We start from the raw sequence: 24474 nt of genomic DNA on the forward strand, positions 1-24474 counted from the left end.
GTGTGTACTGAAGTACTGGGAGTGTATGTTACTCTCTGTAAGAGCTTTAACATGTTAACTCCAACATGCATGCTTGACTGATCACATTGATTGATTGATGAGAGAGAGAGAGAGAGAGAGAGAGAGAGAGAGAGAGAGAGAGAGAGAGAGAGAGAGAGAGAGAGAGAGAGAGAGAGAGAGAGAGATCTTTATATTATATTATTTCGGCCAGTACTGGTATGCTCATGGTTCGGATGTGTATATCTGTAACGCCCTGGCCATAGAGAGGGTTTTTTTGTTCTTTATTTTGGTTAGGCCAGGGTGTTACATTGGGTGGGCGTTCTATGTTCCTTTCTCTATGTTTTTGTATTTCTTTGTTTTGGGCCGTGTGTGGCTCCCAATCAGGCACAGCTGAAGCTCGTCGTTGCGGATTGGGAGTCACACATAAGGAGCATGTTTTTCCTTTGGGTTTTGTGGGTAATTGTTTCTGTTAGTGTTTTGCACCTGACAGGACTGTTTGGCTGTCGGTTTTCTTGTTTTGTTTGTATAGTGTTCTTTCTTTATTAAATATTCAATGATGAACACTAACTCCGCTGCACCTTGGTCTACTCTCTCTCACGACAGCCGTTACAGAATTACCCACCAATAACGGACCAAGCAGCGGAGGAAGGAGAAGCGCCAGGAGAGGAGCGTTCAGGATTCGTGGTCTTGGGAGGAAATCCTGGACGGGAAAGGACCATGGGCTCAAGCTGGGGATTATCGCCGCCCGCAGTGGGAGATCGAGGCGACGAGAGCTGAGAGGCGCTGGTATGAGGAAAGGGAGCGCAGCAGACATGAGAGGCAGCCCCCCCCAAAACATTTTTTGGGGGGGGCACACGGGAAGATTGGCGGAGTCAGGCGGTAGACCTGAGCCAACTCCCCATGCTTACCGGAAGCAGCGTGGTACTGGTAAGACACCGTGTTATGCTGTGGAGCGCACGGTGTCCCCAGTGCGCGTTCAAAGCCCGGTGCGCTACATACCAGCCCCCTGCAAGTGCCATGCGAGTGCAGGCATCGAGCCAGGGTGGATGGTGCCAGCTTAGCGCGTCTGGTCTCCAGTGCGCCTCCTCGGTCCAGGTTATACTGCGCCGGCGTTGCGCACTGTGTCTCCAGAGCGCTGGGAGGGTCCAGTTCGCCCAATGCCTGCTCTCCGCCCGTACCGGGCCAAAGTGGGCATTCAGCCTGGAGTGTGGGTAAAGAGTGTCCGTACCAGAACTCCAGTGCTCCCCCACAGCCCGGTTTATCCTGTGCCTCCTCCTCCTCGGACCAGGCCTCCAGTGGGTCTCCCCATCCTGGTCAGTCCTGTGCCTGCTCCACGGACCAGGTCTCCAGTAGGTCTCCCCATCCTGGTCCGTCCTGTGCCGCCTCCTAGGACTAGGCCTCCAGTGGGTCTCGCCAGTCCGGAGCCGCCAGATCCGCCCGCCAGTCCGGAGCCGCCAGAGCCGCCCGCCAGTCCGGAGCCGCCAGAGCCGCCCGCCAGTCCGGAGCCGCCAGAGCCGCCCGCCAGTCCGGAGCCGCCCGCCAGTCAGGAGCCGCCAGAGCCGCCCGCCTGTCCGGAGCCGACAGAGCCGCCCGCCTGTCCGGAGCCGCCAGAGCCGCCCGCCTGTCCGGAGCCGCCAGAGCCGCCCGCCTGTCCGGAGCCGCCCGCCTGTCCAGAGCAGTCAGAGCCACCCGCCAGCCCGGTGAGTCCTGTGGCTACGCCTAGGGCTAGGCCTCTTACATGTCTCCTCAGCCTGGTGAATCCTGGGTCAGTGCCACTGGAGCCGCCAGGGCCGCCCGCCAGCCGGGCGCAGCCAGGGACGCCCGCCAGGGGGGGGTACTGTAACGCCCTGGCCATAGAGAGGGGTTTTTTGTTCTTTATTTTGGTTAGGCCAGGGTGTTACATTGGGTGGGCGTTCTATGTTCCTTTCTCTATGTTTTTGTATTTCTTTGTTTTGGGCCGTGTGTGGCTCCCAATCAGGCACAGCTGAAGCTCGTCGTTGCTGATTGGGAGTCACACATAAGGAGCATGTTTTTCCTTTGGGTTTTGTGGGTAATTGTTTCTGTTAGTGTTTTGCACCTGACAGGACTGTTTGGCTGTCGGTTTTCTTGTTTTGTTTGTATAGTGTTCTTTCTTTATTAAATATTCAATGATGAACACTAACTCCGCTGCACCTTGGTCTACTCTCTCTCACGACAGCCGTTACAGAATTACCCACCAACAACGGACCAAGCAGCGGAGGAAGGAGAAGCGCCAGGAGAGGAGCGTTCAGGATTCGTGGTCTTGGGAGGAAATCCTGGACGGGAAAGGACCATGGGCTCAAGCTGGGGATTATCGCCGCCCGCAGTGGGAGATCGAGGCGACGAGAGCTGAGCGGCGCTGGTATGAGGAAAGGGAGCGCAGCAGACATGAGAGGCAGCCCCCCCAAAAAAAATGTTTGGGGGGGGCACACGGGAAGATTGGCGGAGTCAGGCGGTACGTTTGTCAGCCATGTAGCTTCATGCTAGGCTAGCTTTCCCATTTGTTACCTATGAGAGCACTAACGTTTGTCAGCCATGTAGCTTCATGCTAGGCTAGCTTTCCCATTTGGTTCCTATGAGAGCACTAACGTTTGTCAGCCATGCAGCTTCATGCTAGGCTAGCTTTCCCATTTGGTTCCTATGAGAGCACTAACGTTTGTCAGCCATGTACTGTCCAGAGCAGTCAGAGCCACCCGCCAGCCCGGTGAGTCCTGTGGCTACGCCTAGGGCTAGGCCTCTTACATGTCTCCTCAGCCTGGTGAATCCTGGGTCAGTGCCACTGGAGCCGCCAGGGCCGCCCGCCAGCTGGGCGCAGCCAGGGACGCCCGCCAGCCAGGCGCAACCAGGGTCGCCCGCCAGCCGGGCGCAGCCATCGCCGGCCGCCAGCCGGGCGCAGTCATCGCCGCCCGCCAGCCGGGCGCAGTCAGGGTCGCCCACCGGACCTTCGGCGCGGCCAGGTGCGCCACCTAAGAGGGCGACGCCAAGGGTGGAGCAGAGGCCACGTCCCGCACCTGAGCCGCCGCCGTAAGAAGGCCCACCCGGACCCTCCCCTTCAGTGTCAGGTTTTGCGGCCGGAGTCCGCACCTTGGGGGGGGGGGGGGGGGGGGGTACTGTAACGCCCTGGCCATAGAGAGGGGTTTTTTGTTCTTTATTTTGGTTAGGCCAGGATGTTACATTGGGTGGGCGTTCTATGTTCCTTTCTCTAACAGCTGAAGCTCGTTGTTGCTGATTGGGAGTCACACATAAGGAGCATGTTTTTCCTTTGGGTTTTGTGGGTAATTGTTTCTGTTAGTGTTTTGCACCTGACAGGACTGTTTGGCTGTCGGTTTTCTTGTTTTATTTGTATAGTGTTCTTTCTTGATTAAATATTCAATGATGAACACTAACTCCGCTGCACCTTGGTCTACTCTCTCTCACGACAGCCGTTACAATATCACCCTCCTGTTCTACAGATGGAAAGAGGTAGAAAGAGCTAGAGAAGGGAGTGAAGGAAAAGGAGAGAGATGGAGGGAAATAAAGAGGGAGAGAGAGCGAGAGTAATAAACAGAGACTGAGAAAGAAAGAAAGGAAGGAAGAAACAGAGAGAGAGCGTGAGAGAGAAGACTAATTCACTGCTTAGTCCAGTATGCAGTAGTTCCAGAGAAGCCACCTAGCTATCTAGAGGTCAGTAGTTCATGTCGTTCCAGAGAAGCCACCTAGCTATCTAGCTATTTAGAGGTCAGTAGTTCATGTCGTTCCAGAGAAGCCACCTAGCTATCTAGGGGTCAGTAGTTCATGTCGTTCCAGAGAAGCCACCTAGCTATCTAGAGGTCAGTAGTTCATGTAGTTCCAGAGAAGCCACCTAGCTATCTAGAGGTCAGTAGTTCATGTAGTTCCAGAGAAGCCACCTAGCTATCTAGAGATCAATCGTTCATGTCGTTCCAGAGAAGCCACCTAGCTATCTAGAGGTCAGTAGTTCATGTCGTTCCAGAGAAGCCACCTAGCTATCTAGAGGTCAGTAGTTCATGTAGTTCCAGAGAAGCCACCTTGCTATCTAGAGGTCAGTAGTTCATGTTGTTCCAGAGAAGCCACCTAGCTATCTAGAGGTCAGTAGTTCATGTCGTTCCAGAGAAGCCACCTAGCTATCTAGAGGTCAGTAGTTCATGTAGTTCCAGAGAAGCCACCTAGCTATCTAGAGGTCAGTAGTTCATGTCGTTCCAGAGAAGCCACCTAGCTATCTAGAGGTCAGTAGTTCATGTCGTTCCAGAGAAGCCACCTAGCTATCTAGAGGTCAGTAGTTCATGTCGTTCCAGAGAAGCCACCTAGCTATCTAGAGGTCAGTAGTTCATGTCGTTCCAGAGAAGCCACCTAGCTATCTAGAGATCAGTAGTTCATGTAGTTCCAGAGAAGCCACCTAGCTATCTAGAGGTCAATCGTTCATGTCGTTCCAGAGAAGCCACCTAGCTATCTAGAGATCAATCGTTCATGTCGTTCCAGAGAAGCCACCTAGCTATCTAGAGATCAATCGTTCATGTCGTTCCAGAGAAGCCACCTAGCTATCTAGAGGTCAGTAGTTCATGACAGCAGGCCATAGATCCTCCAGAGGCTCTGTTCAGTGTAGCATGGCCACAGTGAAGCATATTGATTAAGGACTGGATGAATGTCTCTACACAGAGGGACACACAAACACAGAGGGACACACATAAACACACACACACACACACACACACACATGCATGAACGCAGGCACGCACACACACAGTGAAAGCAAGGGTCCTACATTCATATTGATGTTTGACATGAACAAAATCAGATGGCTCCCTCCACTCCCTCCCTCCCTCCCCTTCCTACCTAACCCCGCCCCCTCCCTTCCTCCCCTCCCTGCCTCACCCCGTCCCCTCCCTTCCTCCCCTCCCTGCCTCACCCCGTCCCCTCCCTCCCTCCCCTCCCTGCCTAACCCCGCCCCCTCCCTTCCTCCCCTCCCTGCCTCACCCCGTCCCCTCCCTTCCTCCCCTCCCTGCCTCACCCCGTCCCCTCCCTCCCTCCCCTCCCTGCCTAACCCCGCCCCCTCCCTTCCTCCCCTCCCTGCCTCACCCCGTCCCCTCCCTTCCTCCCCTCCCTGCCTCACCCCGTCCCCTCCCTCCCTCCCCTCCCTGCCTCACCCCGTCCCCTCCCTCCCTCCCCTCCCCTCCCCTCCCTGCCTAACCCCGCCCCCTCCCTTCCTCCCCTCCCTGCCTCACCCCATCCCCTCCCTTCCTCCCCTCCCTGCCTCACCCCATCCCCTCCCTTCCTCCCCTCCCTGCCTCACCCCATCCCCTAGTAGGCCTCTGGGGGAACATATTAGTCATCAATAAGATCATTGTGTGTGTGTGTGTGTGTGTGTGTGTGTGTGTGTGTGGTGTGTGTGTGTGTGTGTGTGTGTGTGTGTGTGTGTACTTACGTGTCTCAGCCACAGATTTGTCTCCATGATCTGATTCACTTCATCCTACAGACAAGAAACAGATCATAGGTTAGCCTACAGCTTTGTGTGAGTGTGTGTGTGTGTGTGTGTGTGTGTGTGTGTGTGTGTGTGTGTGCGTGTGTGTGTGCAATGACTGTGTGTGTATTAATCCTATTTGCCGTACACAGCCGCCGCAGTCAGATAACCAGTCAAAACAACGTGAGTATCCTTATTAAATGTCACCACTAATAACTGAAAAACTCAGCTGCGTCCCTATTCCCTACATAGTGCACTACTTAACTTCCTATTCCCTATATAGTGCACTACTTAACTTCCTATTCCCTATATAGTGCACTACTTAGCTAACTGTTCCATATATATTGTAGCCTTCCCTGTGGCTTAGTTGGTAGAGCATGGTGTTTGCAACGCCAGCATGGTGTGTGCAACGCCAAGGTTGTGGGTTAGATTCCCACAGGGGGCCAGTACAAAAAATAAATAAATAAATAAAATAAAAAAATAAATAAAAAAAATAAAAAATGCGTGAAATGAAATGTATGCATTCACTTTTGTAAGTTGCTCTGGATAAGAGCGCCTGCTAAATGACTAAAATGTAAATGTAAATATTGCAGTACTTAACTACCTATTCCCTAAATAAGGGTAGAATTAGAATTGTAACTGGGGTAGAATTTCAATTGTAACTGGGGTAGAATTAGAATTATATCTGGGGAAGAATTAGAATTATATCTGGGGTAGAATTAGAAATGGAACTGGGGTAGAATTTGAATTCTAACTGGGGTAGAATTTGAATTCTAACTGGGGTAGAATTTGAATTCTAACTGGGGTAGAATTAGAATTCTAACTGGAGTAGAATTAGAATTCTAACTGGAGTAGAATTAGAATTATAACTGGGGTAGAATTAGAATTGTAACTGGGTGTCACGTCCTGACCAGGAAAGGGGTAATTTTGTTATTGTAGTTGGTCAGGACGTGGCAGGGGTGTTTGTTTTGTGTGTTTCGGGATTTTTGGGTTATGTTCTATGTTAATATTTTTCTATGTTTGTTCTAGTTCTTATATTTCTATGTTTAGTTTATTGGGCTGACCTTCAATTGGAGGCAGCTGTTCCTCATTGCCTCTAATTGAAGGTCCTATTTAGTAGGGGTGTTTTTCCATGGGTTTTGTGGGTAGTTGTTCCATGTATAGTCAGAGTACCTTACAGGACTGTTTTTTGTCATTGTTTTTGTATAAGTGTTTTGTTTTGTTTTTTTCTTCTAATAAAAGAAGATGAGTGTTCATATACCCGCTGTGTTTTGGTCCACCTTTTACGACACACCTGACACTGGGGTAGAATTTAAATTGTAACTGGGGTAGAATTAGAACTGGGGTAGAATTTAAATTGTAACTGGGGTAGAATTAGAACTGGGGTAGAATTAGAATTATAACTGGGGTAGATTTAGAATTATAACTGGGGTAGAATTTCAATTGTAACTGGGGTAGAATTAGAATTATAACTGGGGTAGAATTAGAATTATAACTGGGGTAGAATTTCAATTGTAACTGGGGTAGAATTAGAATTGTAACTGGGGTAGAATTACAATTGTAACTGGGGTAGAATTAGAATTGTAACCGGGGTAGAATTAAAATTATAACCGGGGTAGAATTAGAATTATAACTGGGGTAGAATTAGAATTATAACTGGGGTAGAATTAGAATTATAACTGGGGTAGAATTAGAATTATAACTGGGGTAGAATTAGAATTATAACTGGGGTAGAATTAGAATTATAACTGGGGTAGAATTAGAATTATAACTGGGGTAGAATTAGAATTGTAACTGGCGTAGAATTAGAATTGTAACTGGGGTAGAATTAGAATTATAACTGGAGTAGATTTTCAAATTATTACTGGGGTAGATTCAAATGTAACTTGGGTAGAATTGTAACTGGGGTAGAATTAGAATTATAACTGGGGTAGATTAGAAATGGAAAAGGCATAGAATTGGAATTAAAGTGACTGAGAATTGGAATGGAAGTGAACCCCTATCTCTTATCCTTTCCCTCCCATTCTTAAGGCTTGGTTTGACTGATAGGCCTGAATGACTGACAGGCTTGCTTTGACTGACATGCCTGAATGACTGCCAGGCTGTATCACAACCGGCCGTGATTGGGAGTCCCATACAGCAGCGCACAATTGGCCCAGCGTTGTCCAGGTTTGGTCGGTGTAGGCCGTCGTTGTAAAGAACAATTTGTTCTGAACTGACTTGCCTTGTTAAATAAAGGTTCAATTAAAAAAATGTAAAAAATTGACTCACAGGCATGAATGATTGACAGATGCAGTAGTAGTATTCAGGTGGAAGTCAATCACCCTGTTTCCCTCAACCCTTAATACACTGACTCATCTGACCTGACACACACACACACACACACACACACACACACACACACACACACACACACACACACACACACACACCTAAGATCACCTGCTGACAGTGCTGATGTGTCACTCATTCCTAATCGTCATAGTAGTAAACTACCCGCCTGCATATTTGTCTAAATCCAAGCTTTACCCTGACAATAGGTTTATAACCTGATTGTTTCATTCACTTTGAACAATGCCTTTGTTATCTTTCCAAGGTGGAATTTTTCCTCTATTCTGTTCTTTACGTGAGAGAAATCTAATCTGACTAAAGCAGGGGCATTATTCACAGAGCGGATGAGTGCACGTACACACACACACACACACACACACACACACACACACACACACACACACACACACACACACACACACACACACACACACTCAGCTGAGTGGGCACTTTTAGTGAGATTAGATTCTGACCACATTACTCTCGTTCATCAGAGAAAAGCTAATGGAATGTGTGTGTGTGTGTGTGTGTTTGTGTGTATCTGTGCATGGTACATGGTGTGTTTCTGTGTGTATGCTCAGGTACGTGTGTGTGCATTCACGCTTGTTTGTGTGTATTTGTGTGTGCATGTGTGCCTGTGTGTGTACATCTGTGTGTGTGTGACTTACCACTTTTACGAGCTGTGACATGGAAACCTCAAACTCCACGGTGACGGGGTCTGAGACGTTCTCCACCGGCCTGATAAACTGGTTGTACCTCCGGAACAGCCTCCTGAACAACCTGTCCTCCCCCTTAGAGGAGAAGCAGTCTGGAGGGAGGAGAGAGGAGGGGTAGGAAAGAAACGGAGTAGAGGGGGAGAGGAGGAGGGGAAAGTTGGAGGGGAGAGGGGGAGGGGGGTTGGAAAGAAATGGAGGAGAGGGGGAGAGGAGGAGGGGGAGGGGAGAGGGGGAGGGGGGTTGGAAAGAAATGGAGGAGAGGGGGAGAGGAGGAGGGGGAGGGGGGAGGGGGTTGGAAAGAAATGGAGGAGAGGGGGAAAGGAGGAGGGGGAGGGGAGAGGGGGAGGAGGGGGAGGGGAGAGGGGGAGGGGGGTTGGAAAGGAATGGAGAAGGAAAGGGGGAGGGGAGAAGGGGAGGGGTTGAAGAGTGAGAAGGAAGATAAACAGAATCAGTATACAGACCCTTTTCTTATTTCTATGTCTTGGTGTCACCTGCTGTTAGCAAACTGAAATATTACAATTCACATCACTCATTGTTGTTCCTTTGATTGTATTTGGTCAAGGTGAAGTTTACCAACATAGCAGCTGAACCCAGAATCAGACTGTGTCACTGAGACACAGAGAGAGCAATGTGAATGTTTACCTGTTTAAAGATCTTACTCACATCGGCTACAGAGAGCGTGATCACACAGTCATCCAGAACAGCTGGTGTTCTCATGCATGGTTCAGTGTTGCTCACCTCGAAGCGAGCATAGAAGGCATTTGGTAGGCTCTTGCGACAGGGCAGTTCACGGCTTGGTTTCTCTTTTGTAATCCATGATAGTTGCAAGCCCTGCCACATCCGACGAGCATCAGAGCTGGCATACTAGTAGGATTCGATCTTAGTCCTGTATTGATGTTTTCTCTGTTTGATGGCTCTGCTGAGGTCGTAGCATGATTTCTTATAAGCGTATGGATTAGTGTCAAGGTCCTTGGAAGCGGCAGCTCAAGCCTTTAGCTCAGTGCGGATGTTGCCTGTAATCCATGGCTTCTGGATGGGATATGTATGTACGGTCACTGTGGGGATGACATCATCAATGCACTTATTAAATGTATTAATGCATTTGATGACTGATGTGGTAAACTCCTCAATGTCATCAGATGAATCCCGGAACATATTCCAGTCTGTGCTAGCGAAACAGTCCTGTAGCTTAGCATCCGCTTCATAGGACCACTTCCATATTGAGCACATCACTGGTACATCCTGTTTGAGTTTTTGCTTATAAGCAGGAATCAGGAGGTTGGACTTATGGTCAGATTTGCCAAATGGAGAGTGAGTGAGAGTTTTGTAAGCATCACTGTGTGGAGTAAAGGTGATCTAGAGTTTTGTAAGCATCACTGTGTGTAGAGTAAAGGTGATCTAGAGTTTTGTAAGCATCACTGTGTGTAGAGTAAAGGTGATCTAGAGTTTTGTAAGCATCACTGTGTGTAGAGTAAAGGTGATCTAGAGTTTTGTAAGCATCACTGTGTGTAGAGTAAAGGTGATCTAGAGTTTTGTAAGCATCACTGTGTGTAGAGTAAAGGTGATCTAGAGTTTTGTAAGCATCACTGTGTGTAGAGTAAAGGTGATCTAGAGTTTTGTAAGCATCACTGTGTGGAGTAAAGGTGATCTAGAGTTTTGTCTCCTTTAGTTGCACAGGTGACATGCTAGTAAAAATGAGGTAAAACAGATTTCAATTTCCCATTTTCTTGTTTGCTTATGGCCATATCCAGCTGGTTGAGTACGGTCTTGGTGACAGCATCGATTTGTGGTGGTATACAGGATCTGAATACTTACGTAACTAAGGTATTTCTGTTTTGTACTTTTAATAGATTTTTTTGCTTTGTCATTATGTGGTATTGTGTGTAGATTGATGAGGAATAACGTAACAAAACGTGGAAACACTAAAGGGGTCTGAGTTTTTTCTGAATGCATTGTATATTATCCATGTCCTTGTTCAGCCACGACTCAGAGAAACATGTGATACTACAGTTCTTCAGAAACCCCCCACACAAAATAGTCCATAAAACAGCAGCCATCCAATGCAGAGCCATCCTACACCAATCTATGACGTGGGTCTGTGACAGAGACAGAGGGCGAGACGGATTTAGAGAGAGAGACAGAGAGAGAAAAAGAGAGATGGACAGAGAGACGGACAGAGAGACAGAGAGAGAGATAGACAGAGAGAGAGAAAGAGAGGGAAGGAGAGAGGGAAAGAGAGATCGAGAGAGAGATAGACAGAGATATAGACAGAGAGAGAGACAGAGAGATCGAGAGAGAGATAGACAGAGATCGAGAGAGAGACAGGGAGATAGACAGAGAGAGAGAGGGGGGTAGAGACGGAAAGAGAGAGAGATTGAGAGAGAGGGGGGGAGGGAAAGAGAGAGAGATCGAGAGAGAGACAGGGAGATAGACAGAGAGAGAGACAGAGAGAGAGGGGGGTAGAGACGGAAAGAGAGAGAGACAGAGAGAGAGGGGGGTAGAGACGGAAAGAGAGAGAGATCGAGAGAGAGGGGGGGAGGGAAAGAGAGAGAGATCGAGAGAGGGGGGGGAGGGAAAGAGAGAGAGAGATCGAGAGAGAGGTCGCTAAAGCTTTTAGCATGTTCCTCTGGATCCCAGCGCCAATGTAACATGGGTTGCGGCAGACATTTTAAGAGTTCCAAACATGGACGGGGCCAGTTCAAAGGTCATTGATAATAACCCCTCTCTCTCCCTACCATCGTCACGGGAGCTCCACATATCCAGCCAGACGGAAAATGGACTGGGCCACACACACAAGCACAGAAAGACACACACATTTTTAACAAGATGGCCGCCAGCCTCTAGCGTTCCTCTGCAGGGCTGCACACACACACACACACACACACACACACACACACACACACACACACACACACACACACACACACACACACACACACACACACACACACACACACACACACACACGTCTCATGGGGATCAGTAGGGTTGAGAGAGATGGAAGTGGAAACACTCCTAGACAGTACAGCATGTTCTGTCCTCTTCTCAAGCCTCTAACTCTGTGTGTGTGTGTGTGTGTGTGTGTGTGTGTGTGTGTGTGTGTGTGTGTGTGTGTGTGTGTGTGTGTGTGTGTCTCACTCTCTCTGTGTGTTTGTGTGTGTGTGTGTGTGTGTGTGTGTCACTCTCTCTCTCTGTGTGTGTGTGTGTCTCTGTGTGTGTGTGTGTCCTGTCCTGTCCTCTATCCCTCAGTAACAGTCTGGTCATTCTCTACCAGCCTTACTCACAGGAACAGGAAATACAGTATAGTTGCTCCAAAGTTCAAATTTCAAAGTGTTTAGGGTTATGTTCAGGAATTAACTCTAAATTATTAAGGGTTAGGTATATACTCTGAGTGGTTAAGATAAAGGTTGAGACTAAACTATCAAAAACAACTTTAGATCGTTGGATTTGAACTTTGAACTTTTGGATTCAGAGGCAAATGCTTACAACCATCCACCATCGCCGTCCACAATGCCCTAGCAATACTGAAAATTAGTTGCACGTTTTACATAGAAGCAATTCAAATGTTTGTATTTTCAAATGCGAGCATTAATAAAATAAATGGATGTTGTAAACGTTATACAAAAAGATTTTAGTTTTTACTAAAGAAAATGTGGGATCTTGGATTTCAAATCAGTAAATCAGTCATTTATTTCATCCACACTTTGCTTCACTCACACTGCTGTCCTTAAATATATATATCAATAATATCTATAATATATATCTACTGTACAGAGAGAGAGAGGGGGATAGAGGGTTGGCAGAGATAGAGGGGGCAGAGAGAGAGAGGGGGATAGAGGGTTGGCAGAGATAGAGGGGGCAGAGAGAGAGAGGGGGATAGAGGGTTGGCAGAGATAGGGGCAGAGAGAGAGAGGGGGATAGAGGGTTGGCAGAGATAGAGGGGACAGAGAGAGAGGGGGATAGAGGGTTGGCAGAGATAGAGGGGACAGAGAGATAGGGGGATAGCGGGTTGGCAGAGATAGAGGGGGCAGAGAGAGAGGGGGATAGAGGGTTGGCAGAGACAGAGGGGCAGAGAGAGAGAGAGGGGGATAGAGGGTTGGCAGAGATAGAGGGGGCAGAGAGAGAGGGGGATAGAGGGTTGGCAGAGACAGAGGGGCAGAGAGAGAGAGGGGGATAGAGGGTTGGCAGAGATAGAGAGAGAGAGAAGAAACTTGTACTTTAACTATTTGCCCATCACTACAACACTGTATATCTACATATTATGACATTTGAAATGTCTTTATTCTTTTTGGAACCTTTGTAAGTGTAATATTTACTGTTCATTTGTTATCATTTATTTCTCTCCCGTCTCTCTCCCTCCTCTCTCCTCTCTTCTCTCTTCTCTCTTCTCTCTTTTAGGGCTCAAACCAAGTCCTTTGTCTTAACTACCCTCCTTTGAACATAAAGATACCGTATTACTATGCACCCTAGATACTAGTTTTCCATTGTATCATTTTATCTGGTGTTTAATGAGGACACTGTAAATTGGGTTTAATAGGCGGAGATGGGAGAACTTATGAAATGATGAATAATAACAGTTACAACACAGTAATGAACTTTTACAGAAGATGTGTGATGATATAATATATACATTATGGCCCTAAGAAGGATATTTCTCTTAAAGCCTGACAATAATCCTTAAAATGACAATGAGACATGAAACACAGCGGGTGATGCTGAATTTGTGTGTGTGTGTGTGTGTGTGTGTGTGTTGAGACAGCCCTTGAGAGGAACGCTAGAGACTGGCGGCAGTCTTGTTAAAATGTAATCCTGCAGATGAAGTTTTAAAGCACCAACGTCATACTCTTCAGAGTTGGGCTGAGTTGCGTGTGCCTTCATCCTACCACACTAGCTGTATATGTCACTTAGGAGACACACACACACACTTAAACGCTCCATATCCTCGTTAGCTTGATTACTGTGAGCGTTCTGCTCTGTGCGACTCACAGAACGGTGACTAAACCACTGCTTTGATCAAAATAGACTCTCTCTGGCTGCAGTTTGAACACACACACAAACACGAACAGACAAACATGAACACTCAAACGCACGCGCGCACACACACACACACACACACACACACACACACACACACACACACACACACACACACACACACACACACACACACACACACACACACACACACAGACACACACACACACACACACACACACACAGGCACCTTTGATGTGGTCAGATAGATTTCACATGGAGCTTCATAAAAGAGGTAATTATGTCTGAACATTTCCAGCAGCTTCCATCGCTGTTTCAGCTATTTTATCCCTTTCCAACTCCCTACCCGTCCGAATATGACTAGTCCTCTCTTTCTCTCTATTTCCCCCTCTCTTATTCTCTCTCTTCCTCAACAGATCAGCGCTGGGCAATAATTGTGGCTCGGGGGCCACATCGGATTTCAGAATTCAGCGGTGGGCCGGAGAGGTTTTTTCCTGAACGATTTGCTCATCAGAAAAAAGGGGCAGATACATGAAACAGTTTAGATTCATTACAATTTCTATATACTTTCACATTGTGGATGTTCAAGGGCGGCCTGGAGTGTTTTGTAAGCCAAAATCCAAAACATTTCAACCAAAACACTCCAACCTCTGCAGGCCAGATTGAACGGGCTGGATGTTGCCCTGCAATAGAGGAAGGAAGAGTCTTGTTAAAATGTCATTGACACGACTTCTACCGAAGTCGGCTCCTCTCCTTGTTCGGGCGGTGTTCGGCGGTCGACGTCACCGGTCTTCTAGCCATCGCCGATCCATTTTTCATTTTCCATTTGTTTTGTCTTGTTTTCCCACACACCTGGTTTTCATTCCCTCATTACGTGTTGTGTATTTAACCCTCTGTTCCCCCCATGTCTTTGTGCGGAATTGTTTGTTGTAAGTGCTTGTGCACGTTGTTGTCTGGTGCGCGACGGGTTTCGTACCCATACGTTGTTATTCTGGATGCCGGTGGTTTTGTGTATTAAACTGCTCCGGTTATTACCCAGTTCTGCTCTCCTGCGTCTGACTTCTCTGCCACCAGTTACGCACCCCTTACAGTCATCCTGCAGATTACTTCTTAAAGCAGACTTCATACTCTTCAGATATGGGTTGTGTCTGCCTTCATCCTACCACACTAGCTGTATACTGCCTTCATCCTACCACACTAGCTGTATACTGCCTTCATCCTACCACACTAGCTGTATACTGCCTTCATCCTACCACACTAGCTGTATACTGCCTTCATCCTACCACACTAGCAGTATACAGCCTTCATCCTACCACACTAGCAGTATACTGCCTTCATCCTACCACACTAGCTGTATACTGCCTTCATCCTACCACACTAGCTGTATACTGCCTTCCTCCTACCACACTAGCTGTATACTGCCTTCATCCTACCACACTAGCTGTATACTGCCTTCATCCTACCACACTAGCTGTATACTGTATGGATATCTGGATTCACACAGTGACTGTCTGAGGGTTGATATGGATTCACACAGTGACTGTCTGAGGGTTGATATGGATTCACACAGTGACTGCCGTGGGGTTGAAATGGATTCACACAGTGACTGTCTGAGGGTTGATATGGATTCACACAGTGACTGCCGTGGGGTTGAAATGGATTCATACAGTGACTGTCTGAGGGTTGAAATGGATTCACACAGTGACTGCCGTGGGGTTGAAATGGATTCATACAGTGACTGTCGTGGGGTTGAAATGTGTTTCCTATTTATCATCAGCACTTACTACTAGTAAAGAGGGAGGGGCGAGGGAAGAGGAGAAGAGAGGAGAGGAAAGGAGGAGAATGCACACAGCTACCTATTCCCAACAATATACAGTACAGGTATATGTAAAATATAACATCCTACCACAGATTCTGTCCGTATATCAGTCATGCACTTATCTGTAGAAATGATTCAATGAAAGTGAGCAATCAGTCTTTCCTCAATGATTTCCCCAACTGATCCAAGTATAGAATATCAAATCTGGGGACAGAGATGTTGATGTTGGATGAAGGAAACGGTTGAATTCAATTCCAGAAGAGGAGAACAAACCTGTAGGCTGTTTAAGAGATGCATGGAGATGAGTCTCTCTCACCATCTGCCTGAGCTAATACAGAGATGTGTGTGTGTGTGTGTGTGTGTGTGTGTGTGTGTGTGTGTGTATGTGTGTGTGTGTGTGTGTGTGTGTGTGTGTGTGTGTGTGTGTGTGTGTGTGTGTGAGTGTGTGTGTGTGGTGTGTGTGTGTGTGTGGCTAATACAGAGATTGAGTTATGGAAGAGGTCTCAGTCATGTAATAGTCATGACAGTCCCATTATCATGTAGCTTTTAGAGGAGGAGGGAGAGAGGAGAGAGAAAGAGAGGGGAGAGAAAGAGGAAGAGAGAGGGGGGAGAAAGAGGAAGAGAGAGGGGGGAGAGAGAGAGGAGAGAGAAAGAGAGGGGAAGGGAGAGGAGAGAGTGGTAGAAAGAGAGAAGAGGAGCTTCAATGTGAGATGGCGCAGGGTGTGTGTCCAGTAATGGGAAGAGACAGTAGAGGTGTTGGTGCCAGTGGGACTGCTCTCTTCCAGCATGGCTACACATGCCCAACCTCCCCAGGCACAATGTGTGTGTGTGTGTTATGACATAGACCTTCTGTGTTTGTATGTGTATAATAAACTGAATGAAGTGATATTTTGAATGACATTATGATACTGTCAGGATGTATATCACCACACCTTGAAATAAATGGTGATTTATATCACCACACCTTGAAATAAATGGTGATTTATTCAACCATTCAATGGGTGCTACGTGGGAGGCTACGTCCAAAATAACTCCCTATGTAGCGCGCTACTTTTGACCAGGGTCTATAGGGTAGTGCACTACTTTTGACCAAGGCGTATAGAGTAGTGCACAACATAGGGAGTAGGGTGCCACATGGGATAGACTCATTTCAGAACCAATGAAAGAGCCAGTCACAGACCCTCACATGACCTTTAACCTCCAATAGAATGTCATTTAAATGAGATGGTGAAGAGAGACAGAGTGACATTCACAGACGACACGCAGGCGCCTACCCTGAGGATTCTGTTATACACCGACTCTCTTCCCATCAGGCTTTGATTAGGAACGTGGCTAATAACTCCACAGGATAAACACAGACAGACATCAGCTGTCTCCAACCACCTTTATCAGTCCTCTGTATGTGGTCATGACCTCATCAACATGGGAACATGGAGCCGTGACACACACACACACACACACACAACCATCCCTCTATAGCCCTGCATGTTATAGTGACCCTGTCCCTCATCAACATAAGGGGACATACATGATACATGCAGCAGCTCAGTTCAGTGACCTGATCATCAATCATTCATTCAGACACAGAGAGAGAGGAGGAGTATGTAAACCATGTGACAGTCAAATTAATGTAACTACACACACACACACACAGAGAGAGAGAGAGAGAGAGAAGCCGTTATAGCCACAGGCTACAAGGTCTTGTAAGGGAGCAGCCACAGTACTGGAGTTATGATACATGTTTAATGGAAGTGATGTGTAGCAGACAGCTGCGGAAGACCCAGAGAGAGAGAGAGAGAGAGAGAGACAGCGAGAGAGAGAAAGACAGGGAGAGACACAGAGCGAGAGAGAGAGACAGAGAGAGAGAGAGAGAAAGGAAGAGGGTGCGAGAGAGAGAGAGAGAGAGAGAGAGAGAGAGAGAGAGAGAGAGAGAGGGTGCGAGAGAGAGAGAGACAGCGAGAGAGAGAAAGACAGGGAGAGACACAGAGCGAGAGAGAGAGACAGAAAGAGGGTGTGAGAGAGAGAGAGAGAGAAAGAAAGAGGGTGTGAGAGAGAGAGAGAAAGAGAGAGAAAGAGGGTGTGTGAGAGAGAGAGAGAGAGAAAGAGGGTGTGAGAGAGAGAGAGAGAAAGAAAGAGAGAGTGAGAGAAAGAGAGAGAAAGAAAGAGAGAGAGAGAAAGAGAGAGAAAGAGAGAGAAAGAGGGTGTGAGAGAGAGAAAGAGAGAGAAAGAGGGTGTGAGAGAGGGAGAGAGAGAGAGAGAGAGAGAGAGAGAGAGAGAGAGAGAAAGAGAGAGAGAGTGAGAGGGTGTGTGAGAGAGAGAGAGAGAGAGAGAGTGAGAGGGTGTGTGAGAGAGAGAGAGAGAGAGAGAGTGAGAGGGTGTGTGAGAGAGAGAGAGAGAGGGTGTGAGAGAGAGAGAGAGAGAGAGAGAGAGAGAGAGAGAGAGAGAGAGAGCAGTGGAGAACAACCAACATTGTAAATACAACCTATATTTATCTGTTTATTTATCTTCCCTTTCACACTTCAACTATTTGACATTGTTACAACACTGTATATAGTCATAATACATAATACAACATTTGAAATGTCTATATTCTTTTAAAACTTTTGTGAGTCTAATGTTTACTGATTGTTTATTTCCCTTTTGTTTATTGTATATTCCATTTGCTTTGGCAATGTAAACATACACTTCATGACCAAAAGTACGTAGGCACATGCTTGTTAAACATCTCATTTCAAAATCATGTGCATTAATATGGATTTGGTCCCCCCTTTGCTGCTATAACAGCCTCCACTCTTCTGGGAAGGCTTTCCATTAGATATTGTAACATTGCTGCGGGGACTTGCTTCCATTCAGCCACAAATAGCATTAGTGAGGTTGGGCACTGATGTTGGGTGATTAGGCCTGGCTTGCAGTCGGCGTAACAATTAATCCCAAAGTTGTTTGATGGGGTTGAGGTCAGGGCTCTGTGCAGGCCAGTCAAGTTCTTCCACACCGATCTCAACAAAGCATTTCTACATGAACCTCTCTCTGTAAACAGGTGCATTGTCATGCTGAAACAGGAAAGGGCCTTCCCCAAACCGTTGCCACAAAGTTGGAATCACAGAATCGTATAGAATGTCTCATTGACGGGGCTGTAGTGAAGCAGGTTGAGAGCTTCAAGTTCCTTAGCGTCCACATCACCAACAAACTAACATGGTCCAAGCACACCAAGACAGTCCTGAAGAGGGCCCAAAAAAACCTATTCCCCCTCAGGAGACTGAAAAGATTTGGCATGGGTCCTCAAATCTTCAAAAGGTTTTACTGCTGCACCATCGAGAGCATCCTGACGGGTTGCATCACAGCCTGGTATGGCAATTGCTCGGCCTCTGACCGCAAAGCACTACAGAGTAGTGCGTACGGCCCAGTACATCACTGGGGCCAAGCTTCCTGCCATCCAGGACCTCTGTACCAGGCGGTGTCAGAGGAAGGCCCTAAGAATTGTCAAAGACTTCAGCCACCCTAGTCATAGACTGTTCTCTCTGCTACCGCACGGTAAGCGGTACCGGAGCGCCAAGTCTAGGTCCAAGAGGCTTCTAAAGAGCTGCTACCCCCTAGCAATAAGACTCCTGAACAGCTAATCAAATAGCTACCCAGACAATAGCTACCCAGACAAATAGCTACCCAGACAAATAGCTACCCCCCCATTATGCTGCTGCTACTCTCTGTTATTATCTATGCATAGCCACTTTAATAACCTTACCTGCATGTACATAATTACCTCAATTACCTCGACACCGGTGCCCCCGCACCTTGACACATTGACTCTGTACTGGTACCCCCTGTATATAGCCCTGCTATTGTTATTTACTGCTGCTCTTAATTATTTATTTTTTAAACTGCATTAGGGATCCCTTAATGCTCGAATCTCGTTAGCGGGATAGATTTGACAACATCCGGTGAAATTGCAGCGCGCCAAATTCAAACTACAGAAATATAAATCTTTAACATTCATATAAATACAAGTGTAATACATCAAAATGAAGCTTAACTTCTTGTTAATCTAGCCGCTGTGTCACACACCATGCGATTATCTGAGGACAGCGCCCCGCATACAAAAACATGAAAACCATTTTTCAACCAGGCAGGTGCGACACGAAAGTCAGAAATAGCGATATAATAAATGCCTTACCTTTGAAGATCTTAATCTTTCTGCAATCCCAACTGTCTCAGTGACACAATGAATGGTCGTTTTGTTCGATAAATTCCTTGTTTATATCCCCAAAATGTCCATTTATTTGGCGCGTTTGATTCAGAAATACACCGGTTCCAACTCGCCCAACATGACTACAAAGTATCTAATAAGTTACCTGTAAACTTGGTCCAAACATTTCAAACAACGTTTCTAATCCAACCTCAGGTACGCTAAAATGTAAATAATCGATAAAATTTAATACGGAATAAACTGTTTCCAATACCGGAGAAAAATAACGAGGAGCGCGCTCCTGAAAGTCCATCTGAGTGATACATGGAAATAATTGGACTACTTCTTCATTTCTCAAAAGAAAAACATCGAACAATTTTTAAAGATTGTTGACGTCTAGTGGAAGCCATAGGAACTGCAATCTGGGCCCTAATAAATCAGGTTTCCCATGGAAATAATTGGATAACACAATGACCTCAACAACAAAAAATTACCCCTGGATGGATTGTGCTCGGGGTTTCGCCTGCCAAATCATTTATTTTATACTCACAGACATTATTTTAACAGTTTTAGAAACGTTAGAGTATTTTCTATCCAATACTACCATGCATATGCATATCCTAGCTTCTGGGCCTGAGTAACAGGCAGTTTACTTTGGGCACGCTTTTCATCCGGACGTGAAAATACTGCCCCCTAGCCCAAAGAGGTTATTAAGGGCTTGTAAGTCAGCATTTCACTGTAAGGTCTGCACCTGTTTTATTCTGCGCATGTGAGTAATACAATTTGATTTGATTTGATCTGAATGTCATTGTATGCTGCAGGTTTAAGATGTCCCTTCACTGGAACTAAGTGGCCTAGACTGAACCATGAAAAACTGCCCCAGACCATTATTCTTCCTCCACCAAACTTTACAGTTTGCACTATGCATTGGGGAAGGTAGCATTCTCCTAGCTTCCATCAAACCCAGATTCGTCCGTCAGATTGCCAGATGGTGAAGCGTGATTCGTCACTCCAGACAACGCGTTTCCACTTCTCCAGAGTCCAATGGCGGCGAGATTTACACCACTCCAGACGACGCTTGGCATTGCGCAAGGTGATCTTAGGCTTTTGTGTGGCTGCTCGCCCATGGAAATCCATTTCATGAAGCTCCCAATTAACAGTTATTGTGGATGACGTTGCTTCCAGAGGCAGTTTGGAACTCGGTATGGAGATTGCATGGCTGTGTGCTGGATTTTATACACCTGTCAGCAACAGGTGTGGCTGAAATAGCTGAATCCACTAATTTGAAGGGGCTTCCATTTATAGGGGCTTCCATTTGATGGGGCTTCCAGCATATATAGTGTGTTTCCCAGCCAATATAGCCCTTTTAATTGAGAGAGAGAGAGAGAGGGAGAGAGAGAGAGAGAGAGAGAGAGAGAGAGAGAGAGAGAGAGAGAGAGAGAGAGAGAGAGAGAGAGAGAGAGAGAGAGAGAGAGAGAGAGAGAGAACAGGAGGAGTGTGCATAAAAGTTTGTGTGTGCGTGTGTATGTTTGGAAGCATGCGTGTGGGTGTGTGCCTGTTTACGAATGTGCATACATGAATGTGTTTGTTTGTTAGTCCATGTTTGACCAAGACACAGAAAGAGAGAGAAGGTGAAGACAGAGAGACAAAAAGAATAGCTAAAAGCCTGTCAAAACCTAACACCTCCAATCCATCAGACACAGTGGTACACACACACTTCCCTTTTTATCAAGCAAGTATTTATCAATGTTTACGTTAGTGTGGTAAAAGGCATGATGAGGACATAGTGTGTTGCCAGTTATTCTCCTAATGAGACGTGGGTCTTCCCTGTGGCTCAGTTGGTAGAGCATGGTGTTTGCAACGCCAGCATGATGTGTGCTCCGCCAGGGTTGTGGGTTCGATTCCCACGGGGGGTTAGTACATAAAGAAATTTAAAATGCATGAAATGTATGCATTCACTACTGTAAGTTGTTCTGGATAATGTCAGGCAGAGTTTTCTCTGAGTAGTTTTTGGCCACTGGCTCTCTATAAGTGGTCAGCTAAATCAGCTGGCTGCATCTCAATAATCTACAGTGGATTCCTTCATAGACCTTGTCAAGTTCAATGGGTACGTCTCAATAGTAAAAAAATAGCAATTTTCGTAAAAGTGGAGTCCTTCCTCACCTTGTGTAGTTCAAATGGTGCATCTCAATGGCCAAAAAAAGAGGTCTCCTTTACTGTCCGCTTTTAAGAAAATGGGTGCATCTTGATAGTCTAAAGAGGCATCCTCCCTCTACTTGTCTTAGGCGATGGGTGCATCTCCATACAGAGGTCTAAAGTTGATTCCTTCCTCGCCAATTATAAGAAAATGGGTGCATCGTTATAGTCTAATGTGGATTCCTTTGTTTCCTTATCTCCTTTCCTTCTTCTGCACTAAAACAATAGGTGGTGAAAACCTGTTGCTTCCTGTCTACGGGGAATGAGAGGACAGTAGGAAGACATTTTGAAGTCCAAGACGATTAATATCAATTTAAAAATGTGGAAGTCTGGTTTTCTCCCCTTAACATCAATTCATAGATCATCACTTAGAAACATCCACAAAACCTAGGCCAAACTGAGCATGACCTGTTGGGAAAATATTTTACATATAAAAAATGCATACTGTCAATGTAAAATCTGTGCCGTCAATGTAAAATATGTGCGTTGCACAATAGAGAGAGATGGAGAGAGAGAGTGTGGGAGATAGATAGAGAGATAATGATATGGAGAGCGAGAGATATATGGAGGGAGAGAGTAAATTATGTTAGAAATGTTTATTAGCCCTGCAGTTCCATAATCAGATTCTGTTTTTGTTTACTCTCTCTCGCTCCCTCTCTCTGTCTCTCTCTATTTGTTAACAATAACTTAAACAGCATCACAAATTCCGGTTATAAATTATTTCGACTCAAAACACATTTTGCATACAGGCCTACATCAAACTCCCCCGCTTAAACGAGCCTGGATAGGCTATGATGACAGTGTTTCCCGATATTCAATCATGTTGGTTTACTTCGCACGACAACGCTTCATTTTCCCATGGATGATGTCCCGAAGAAGAACGTTCAACATGTTAAATGATGGGCCTATAGGCGTTATGATGATGTGTAGTCTAACTTTCTGTACGTACCTTGTAAACAGAGAACCTATATATGATGTCAATCTGTTTTGGCTAATAGAATGTGTCCGCAAAAGTGAATCCTAAATATTGCACGTCACTTTCTCTATTCCTCTTCAATGTGTCCATAGACACACCCAGTATCACTCAGTCGTCTAAATAAGTATACATTCGTCAAAACATGCAATTTTCACACAGTTTCACACAATGTTGTAAGACAGGACTATAATTCATAACGAAATTCGCCTTTAGATACTGTATGTCACTATGACAGTTCACAGTTTCCAAGTGAAGTACAGCCGACTCTGCGACGCAAACATAACAGCATGTATTGCCTTATGCCTCTAACAGTTCCTCTTCAAAAACAAGGAACGTTTGAAATGCATATTGCTAATTATAAAAACAAACCAAAATACAACAAACAATTGAATTCCACAACATTGTCGTTTAGTTATTAAAGTAGCTTACCTTGCATTATCAACACCAAGACCAGGAGCAGCAAAGTCCCTCGCGCAGCTTGATTCATCTCTCGTCCGGTAGTCTACTGGGGAACTGTCCCTACCCTGTGAAACAACGGCGATTTAGTCCGTTAACAGAAAACAGCAGGCTACAAACAACACGAAATGTATGGCTCTCTCCGGTAAGCGTATTGCGTTGTGAGACTGCCCGTACGCAGCTTGGCTCACGAGAGAGATACGGAACTTCGCTTCGTTCCACCCCTTTGGGCGCTACCTCACGCGCACCACTCCAAACCCAACACAGGAAGATAGGTAATTGCACAAACACATCAAAGAAGTCGGTGTAATAGACGAGTTTAATAAGCCGAAGAAGACATTTTAACTGGATTTATGTATTCTCAGTTTCCGACTGAAGTCCTGAACCGGAGGAAACGATTTTAGCACCATGGACAGCGCATCATAAACCGTTTGTAGCCTAGCCTCAAACTGTTGAAATCTATCTATTCAATTCGCGCTGCTGGCGTTGGATAAGAACTTGACAGACTATGTTACAAACGGTTGGCCGGGTGAAATATTCATTTTATATCGAGGAAGTTAATAATAACACATTTGGAGAGGATTTAACCAACATTACCTATAGCCTATGCGTAGGCTTCGACATAACAATGATATCGCTCAAATTGTCGCGTTGAAAGTTTACCTCTCAGTTCAAATATAGTACTCAATCAATTTGTTGACTAGGCAGTTGAGTTAACTTATCTGAACTCCCATGGTTTGGAAATAAAAGTTATTGCCTCTCTCCAAAACAACTTTCCACCCTGGAGAAGATTGAGATTGCTTTTAGGTGTAAACGTCACGCCACCACGGGCTCCCCGTGAGACGCTGATTCATTTTCGCCTCCATTTGTAACGCTTGGCTTGACGTCATCAAAAAGTGTCATTAGGAATATGGTACCTAGTGTAGCGCGAGGCGGACGAGTCAACACAAATCTTTCATCAAAGGGACAGCGTGACCAGGATCACGGGAGAGGTTTCATTTTGTCGGTCGTAGCGTACGGTGTAATTCAACTATGGGTAACGGATTAAACATACATGCCACTATAAGAGTGTGTGTGTGTGTGTGTGTGTGTGTGTGTGAGAGAGAGAGAGAGAGAGAGAGAGAGAGAGAGAGAGAGAGAGAGATAAAGAGAGATAAAGAGAGAGAGTGTGTGTGTGAGTGAGAAAGTGTGTGTGTGTGTGTGTGTGTGTGTGTGTGTGTGTGTGTGTGTGTGTGTGTGGAGAGAGAGAGAGAGAGAGAGAGAGAGATAAAGAGAGAGAGTGTGTGTGTGAGTGAGTTCGAAAGTGTGTGTGTATGTGTGCACATACTTAAT

General features: G+C 46.2%; 1 protein-coding gene across 2 annotated transcripts in view; it reads right to left on the reverse strand.

Moving 5' to 3' along the window:
• The window catches only part of LOC145878600 (neuronal acetylcholine receptor subunit alpha-3-like), a 35378-nt gene extending 11384 nt beyond the window's left edge, over positions 1-23994 (reverse strand). Inside the window, exons 1-4 of one of the 2 annotated variants that reach the window (XM_082974080.1) lie at positions 23806-23994; positions 23116-23210; positions 8473-8612; positions 5438-5482 (exon numbers count right to left, since the gene is read on the reverse strand). In XM_082974080.1, coding sequence (XP_082830206.1) covers positions 5438-5482; positions 8473-8612; positions 23116-23173 — 243 coding nt within the window. In that variant the 5' untranslated portion in view covers positions 23174-23210; positions 23806-23994. Of the gene's footprint in view, positions 1-5437; positions 5483-8472; positions 8613-23115; positions 23396-23805 lie in introns of those variants that run through there. The other variant, XM_082974079.1, reaches the window with a different exon arrangement.
• Between the last annotated feature and the right edge of the window lie 480 nt (positions 23995-24474).

This window comes from Salmo salar, chromosome 04 (genome assembly GCF_965601325.2).
Source record: "Salmo salar chromosome 04, fSalSal1, whole genome shotgun sequence".
Lineage (NCBI taxonomy): Eukaryota > Metazoa > Chordata > Actinopteri > Salmoniformes > Salmonidae > Salmo > Salmo salar.